This window comes from Xiphophorus couchianus, chromosome 10 (genome assembly GCF_001444195.1).
Source record: "Xiphophorus couchianus chromosome 10, X_couchianus-1.0, whole genome shotgun sequence".
In the NCBI taxonomy this organism is placed as follows: domain Eukaryota; kingdom Metazoa; phylum Chordata; class Actinopteri; order Cyprinodontiformes; family Poeciliidae; genus Xiphophorus; species Xiphophorus couchianus.
The window spans coordinates 2821875-2829566 of NC_040237.1; the positions used below are offsets into that span (position 1 = coordinate 2821875).

Genomic DNA, 7692 nt, shown 5'->3' on the forward strand with positions numbered 1-7692 from the left:
GTCTTCACTGAGGGTGGGGTGGGGTGGGGTGGAGGGAGGGAGGGAGGGGCAAATTGAGAAAGAGCAGATAATAACAATATATGAGACGCGACAACCTGAAACCCTCAGCTCGCCCTCTCAGGCCAGGCCTTTAAATAAAAGCGGACACTCAGCTAAGACACCCTCACACAGGATTTATTGATGAGGTTTTGATAGCACAAAATGTTTATATTAAAGCTAATAGACATAATCTCTTTTTAGACTGCTCAGCGGCTACAAGTGTCCAAAGTGCTCACATTAGTCCCATGAGCTGATGGAGTCATTTAATGGGTTGAAAAGCAGTGTACTATAAAATTTAAAGTTTCAATCTTTTGTAGATCAATAAAAGATCTATAATATTTTAAGCACGTTGTGATGAGACGCTGCAAAGGGTTAATTCTGACAAATAGTTAATCAATAAAAAAATAAATATATAAAATCATCCCAGCATTAAGCACGATTGTAGCCTCATGAAGTAAATACGGATCATTTTGTAATTAATACTCAATTAACGACAAATTGGCTTTTCTTACATGTTTTCTTCTGATACTCGTTGAACTCTAAGGTGATTATTTCGTTTATTTAGCTTTAATTTTTGTGATTTATTTTCATTTTAATCGTTGCAGTTTACCGAACCTTTTGTATTTGTAATGAAAGTCCACTCAGCTTTGGGCCTCTTCAGGTTTAACCCGGCGGCTCATTGACTCGCCTGGTTCTGGTTCGGATACTTTTATTTATTTGGTGAGTCCATTCGAGCTTTGATGCTCAAATGAAATCATAAAGGAAAATACAAAGATAGTTGAGAATGTTTGATCTAGTTGAATTTACACACAAATTTTGACTCAAATAAATCTGGCCCGTTTCGGAGCTGGATGGGTCACTTTTCTCTCCCCTGCGCCCAGCAGCTACTGATTACCCCTGGATGTCAGTGACAACACATGAGGCCCGGGGCTCCGGTCCAAAACATGGTGCCGGGCTCCCGCTATTGAGCAATCACGCTCTCTAATCTGCATTCAAACTACCCGAAATGCGATTTCAATACAAGACCAAATTTATGCTGATTAGATTAATGGGAAAGTTTAAGTTTTATTTTCTACATTTGCGCAATTTCAACACCAAATCTGAGGTTAAGATTTAATTTTTTGCGCCGAAGTAGTTCAAGTTGTGGCCATTTTGATTTTTGCCTGAAAGTCTCTGATGTAGGTTTTTTCTTTTAAATATAAAATATATAAAAAATATTTTGCATCACACCGTTTTATCGGCGCACTTACCTGATGAATCAGACCAGTTTATGGTCTGGATCAGAGCCACCTGCTCCACCGGAGAAACAGCGACGAGAAGGTCGCGCATGTGATCGCCAGGTCACGAAAATATCCATGTTGAATTAAAATAAATAAAAACTGAGAAAATCTGCACCAAAAATTTACTTTGCAGTATTTGCTCATGTTTTTCCTCATTCTAATAGATCCTCCTTCCTAATAGTTGCACTCCTGACAGATTTTGTAGGATTTCTGCGCATTTTAGATGCGTTAGGTCAGGTTCACATATCTCACATATGTGTTGTGTTTTGGATAAATTAGAACATTTTGCATCTTCTGCGGATCTTTCCGGAAGCATTTTACACGTTTCCCTTTAAGCAACAGGTTTGAAATGTTAAACCGTGGGTGCAATTTGCAGAATGTAATTAATTTCCTTTGACTTCTGCTTGTAAAACTAATCACCTGCATGAGCTTTTGCGCATGTACGACGGTAAAATGCGCTTCTGCTAATTAGCGTCGGACTCCAGCTTATTTGTTGCTGGCTTGTGCGCATTGCTCGTGAAGGATCTGATTACGTTTTATCAGATGATGGTCGCCTTGATTCACAATCATTCCGTAATTTCTGAAACTACATATTTTGCAAGCAACGAGTCAAGACAGACATTTCTGTCCCAAATCAATTGAATAGCGAATTTAAATGCACTATAACCTACTAAAAATTTGTTCCTGATGAAGCATGTTTGCAGAGAAATTATTTGATCAAACATAAAAATAAAATCTCCTGCATACGTCCTAAAAAGATGATTTCTGGACATAACGCCAACCTTTATCTTTGATGTTTGATATAAAGGACTAATGACAAACATGTTTTTTTAAATCTAACATTTCCTCCGGATACTTCTTAAAATGTTAATTTATTCGAATAAGCCGCAATTTATTTATTTATGTATTTATTATTGTTCACAGCAAAATAAGATCGCTCCACTCAGACAATTATAAAACACCTTTTCTTTTATTATTTCTGTTGTTTTTGTCACAACATGTCTCTTCTTGACTTTCACATTTTAAATTGCACTCATTCTGCATACAGGAATAATTTACTGGACACATTTTATGATAGGATGTACAACAGTATAGAGGTGACACACAGAAGGTAATCATGTAGGAGCTCCGACTGCTGTTTTTTTTTATTTAATATTAAACGCTTTCTTTAGGATTGTCTCTGTGGAGTCGGTGAGCCTGTAGTTTGCTCCCCTCCTTTTCTGAGCTGCTCAGTTGTGGAAAAAAGCGTTCAGGTCTTCATATGGCGGCGCCCTGTCGTGGTGCAGGTGGACGTCGTGGAAAGGTGGGATGTTTTCTGAATGCGCGCCTCCGCTGCGCGCTCCCGATGGTCCAAAATGTAGGCCGTGATTAGGCCGGGATGTGGTCAGTCCGGAGTAATGCATAGAGTAATGATAGCTCCTGTCTGTGTCTGAGGACTCCTGCTGCTTCCCGGACAGGCCGCCGTTCAGGCACACCGGCGGGCTGTGCTGGCCCTCATACTCCGGGCTGTTGTAGTCTGGGGACGTCCCGCCCGGCATGTACACGGCCTCATACCCGGAGCCGCTGTAGGAAGGGCCCCGCACATTGAGAGCTCCGGCTCCGGGCTGGTAGTGAGGGCTAGAGAGGCGGGAGCAGCGGTAGGGGTAGGGGTGGACTGAGAACGGAGAACTGGGCATGTGGAAGCGGGCTCCGTCCGCGCACTGCTCGGTCAGGAAGTTCCTGGTGTTGAGCTGCAGGCAGCCCGCCACCAGGTTGGTAGTAGGCTGGGACAGGCCCTTGCACAACATCTGCACGTAGGCCACCACATCTGGACGTTTCCCGTTGCGTAAAATCTCCCCGAGGGCTAGAATATAATTCTTGGCCAACCTCAAAGTCTCTATTTTGGAGAGTTTCTGGGTTTTGGAGTAGCACGGAACCACTTTGCGCAAGTTGTCCAGCGCCGAGTTCAAATCGTGCATGCGCGTGCGCTCCCGCGCGTTGGCCTTCACGCGCCGCAGCTTGGAGCGCTCCACGCGCGCCGCCGTCATCTTGCGCTTCTTCGGGCCGCGCTTCTTGGGTTTATCCCCGCCGTTTTCGTCCCCGCACTCTTCTTCCTCGCCATCGTCGTCCTCATCGTCGTCGTCCTCGGCCATCTCGGACTCTGCCCGGCTGCTGCCCTCCCGCGGCTCGTCCAAATCGTCCTCTCCGAGGTGGCACCCCTCGCGTTCCTCCTTCACCTTGCATCCGTCGCTGTCGCTGTCCTGCACCCAGTCCGCCGCCAACCGCTGGACGTCCGGCAGCACCTCGCTGAACAGACGGCTCAACATTGTGGCAGACAACCTGTAAGATACAGATATTCTTCAGCTGGACGGTCCGTTTCTTGCTTCATTTATCTTATTACAAACAAACCATCTTGTTCACATACCTTAAGTGTAGCTATATGAAAACTTTAACTATTTGTTTTCTTTTGGGGTGCTGGTAATTTCACCCCTTAACCACGCTGTGTCTGGGTCGTGAAGAATCTGACTTTTCGGTTACGAAATTTAGTCGTTTCTAGCAACAATGTTTGAACTCGTGTTCATCTTGGCAACCAACTAGAGTAATTTCCTGTAGGCAAAACGTTAATATCTAATTCGTAACCATTTGGTATCCATTTCTGCCTCTCCCCCTTCGTTTTCCTGCAAACAAACAGGACATTTCATCTCAAAATCATTTTACTTTTTTTTTTTAGCAGGATCTCTGAATTATAAAAAGAACGCCTCACACGTATTCTTGCATTAAACTGTTTATTATTTCCTGAAAAAATATTTTATTTTGTTTCTGTTTTAAACTAGGGAGCGAATAAACGAACTGGTCGTTTCCTCTCTTGGTCATTTTCCAATGTTGTAGTTTTGGTCCTTAATTTAACTGTTTCTTTTACATTTCATACCTTTTTGTTATAAAATGGAGCCAGCTTCCACACCTCTCCAGGATTTACAGCAATGTGATCATTTCTACTGATTGCCTAATGTCAGGAAATTTGGATGACTCTAATAAAAATATCTTCCAATAGAGATCAAAACAAGAATACATGGAAAAAGATCTTCAGACAAAATACTCAGACAGGCAAAGAAAACTAAACTGCTGTTTGGCTTGCATGCACCTCTCCAGGCCAGCAGGGGTCTACCAAGAGCATTGGACTATAAAGAAAATGTAAAGCTTTCTAATCTGTTATTTTAATTAACAATGCGGCAGCATTTTATTTTGAAAATTGATGAGTAGCTCTTTTTTTAACAGTCTTAAGATGTTTAAAATAAAAAAATATTGGGTTCTACGAATTGAAAACTGTATTAGTTGTGAGAGAAATATATTTTTCTATTAACTGTAATGTTAGTCACACATTAATCTCTCTATAGTTCACCGTTTTATCATTCTTCCTGCTTGGGTTTGTGCTGGTGTCGTTACTGATGTCTAACAAAAGTTAAAGACTTCTGTTTAGTTTAATAATTTGTGGTTCAAATTATTCTTTTCAAATGATGTCTTGCTTATATGTTATTAAAATGTGTTGTAAAAATTGATTTGTATCAAACAACAAAGTGTGGACAGTTTCAAAGACATGTTACTGGAGCTGACGTAATGGATTGTAGGAGAGTGGGGCCCGAACTGCAATTCTGCACGAGGCCCCAGGCAACCTTAGGATCGGCTCTGTCAATATAGGACAGAAAAATATAAACTGATAGATAGATAGATAGATAGATAGATAGATAGATAGATAGATAGATAGATAGATAGATAGATAGATAATAGATTTAATAATGTGGCCTATTGAGATATTTTTTTACAATAAAAATTAGATGGTACAAAATGGTTTATTAACAGGTACTAAGCAAAACTATTGTTAACCTAAATGTAAACAAATTAACCCACAGGGTACAATATCAACCTCACTTGTCAATGAGTTTCGTTTCGTACCTGAAAAGTCTGGTACAAAACGACCAAAACTAAATGGTGAAGGGAAAAAAACCTTTTATTGGCTAATTCTCGTTTGGACCAATGGACTCCATTGTGAAGTTATCAAAGTTAGCACATCTTTCCTCGCTGGCTGTCAAAGTGGGTGCAAAATCCTCTCCATCCGGGCCATCAATTGACTCTTTGTCGTCCTTAAAAGTCCCGCAGAAAAAGGATTTCTAACCCGAAAAACCGGGTACGAAACGATCAACGGCTTAGCTACGAAATGGCAATGGGGCGAAATGACCAGCACCGATTATGACGCTGCGGCCCTGTGGCTGTTTACGCACTCAGGTGTGTTCTGCAAAACGAGACGACACGTTTTAATGACTGGAGGCCAAGACAAGGACTGGCCTGCCCGAAAAAGAGGAAAAAGTCAGAAAGTGTTTTTAGTTTATAGCCTCGAGGTGTGTCTCCGACTTATTCTAACAATAATAAGAAAACCGTAAAATAGTTTGTCTAATTTGTTCAGAAATCCAGTTTGAAACTATTAAAAATATTTATGGCAAATCTTCAATCCAAACGATGATTTTGACAGAAATCTCGGAAGTGTAATTAGACCAGACTGCTTTTCATCCACTCATAGGGTGTTTGTTATTCTTATTAAATGTCTCTATTCAGATTCGATAAAAGGTTAATATTTTATTGCTTGCAGCGTCAGCCTCGGACGCTCCTCGGCCTAAACCTGTGTGAGGAAACGTGTCGGGCAGCATAAGGGACGCACTCGAGCTACGGATATCAGCTGCAGGAAAAGTGACTTAGAAATTCCAGCACAACAAGGCCTCAGAATAACCTATAAAACGAGATCCAAAACATTTATTTATTTATTTTTGCGCATGAACGCATTCTTAAGGAAAATATTAAAAAAAAAAAGCTTTCTCGGGATTCCCCAGTTACTTAAATTATTTGTGAAATTCCAAACAAACTCGCAAGAGATGCTGAAAATATCAGGATTAGAGCATTAGAGCAACTGCACCAGCTTGAGTAATATTATATTTATAAGCCATTTTCTTATTTTAATTGGGAATCTCAGCATCTTAGGAAAAATTAAATCAATTTTAAAGATAGTAAGGCATCTCCATTACGCACAGCATGCGGGGCGAAATTAATCCGTACATGAAGGACATTCCTCTGATACACAAACTTGTAAATCGGGCTCAATAGGAAAGTTGTGCATTTAAATACAATTTTAATCCCTGAAATTCTCGGATCTTCTCAGATGTTTCTGAGCTCAGCTGTGCTTATGGAGTCCAAGGGTGTCTTTTTTTCCTCCCCAATCTTGTAAGCGCAATGTAATTAATGCCAACCAATACCTTGTCAATTAGCCCGTGTATCTCTGTGGAGAATTCAACCCCCACAGTGGCTCTGACGAGCGTCGTGCACGAACACACACACACACACACACACACACACACACGCAAACACACGCACACACACACATGCACTCATGCAGCCACAAATAAATTACACCCCCGATGCTCATTTTCTATAAAAATTAATATATTTCCAATTGTGTTGATTTATTTAACTACAATCTTTTCATTCAAACATGTAAGAATGCATAAAAAAACAGCACTGAGGGGGTTTGAAATGAGTTTAGGATCTAGTCTGATTTTACCAGAGAGAAAGAGCAAACTGAGGCATTGAATTATCTTCAGGTATTTTTGCTTTGAGACTTTAATATTCTCCGTCGCTGCAGGAGTAACAAGCACAAAGGCAGAGCAGTACAGGAGATGGTTAACCTACCTCCGCGGTGGAGCTCAGTGACGGGGCAAAGCTGGATTTGTTTACACCATCTCTCTCCGGGTGGGCATCACGTCCACACGCCCTGCGCGGATTCTGCGGGGATGCTGCGTGGATGCTCTCACGCCTGTTTCCTGCCACTCCGTTTCTGTCCGGATCCTCTGCTGCTTCTGCTGCTGCTGCTGATCTGTCTGTATCTGCTGCACAAGCCGTGCGGAGAGGGAGCCGTGTGCCACCTCAGAGGCGGGACCGGGTGGGTTACATAGCAGCTCTGATGCCAGGCCCATATGGCTGGCACGTCATTGGCAGGAGCCATCACATGAGAGCCGGTGATTGACATGCGGCCGCATTCACAGAGACTGTCCCACCCCAGCTCCCCCACTCCCCCTGGGGAGAAGGACTCGCCATCTGTCACAGAGCTGAAAGGAAAAATGGAATAAGAGCGAGATGGCACAAATAAAAATGCCTCTTTTAGCCGCTATCATTGGGGAAAACGGGGTTAATCTCAAATATGGGGTGTAGGAACACAATCCCCTTACTAGAAATAATTATAGTAAGCCTATAAAAATATTTCTGATTGATCCTGTGCAGCTACAGCAAAACAAAGACAGTGACAACTCCAGGGTTACTATGGATTAATAATGTACCGTAGGATGAAAAATCT

At 42.0% G+C, this 7692-nt stretch overlaps 1 protein-coding gene across 1 annotated transcript; it reads right to left on the reverse strand.

Moving 5' to 3' along the window:
- Positions 1–2457: 2457 nt before the first annotated feature.
- On the reverse strand, positions 2458–7276 carry LOC114152352 (neurogenic differentiation factor 2-like). The gene is made up of 2 exons (XM_028030220.1): positions 7032–7276; positions 2458–3638 (listed from the first exon to the last, which is right to left on the reverse strand). The coding sequence occupies exon 2, from the start codon at positions 3623–3625 to the stop codon at positions 2549–2551; it is 1077 nt and encodes a 358-aa protein (XP_027886021.1). The 5' UTR covers positions 3626–3638; positions 7032–7276; the 3' UTR covers positions 2458–2548.
- Positions 7277–7692: the final 416 nt, after the last annotated feature.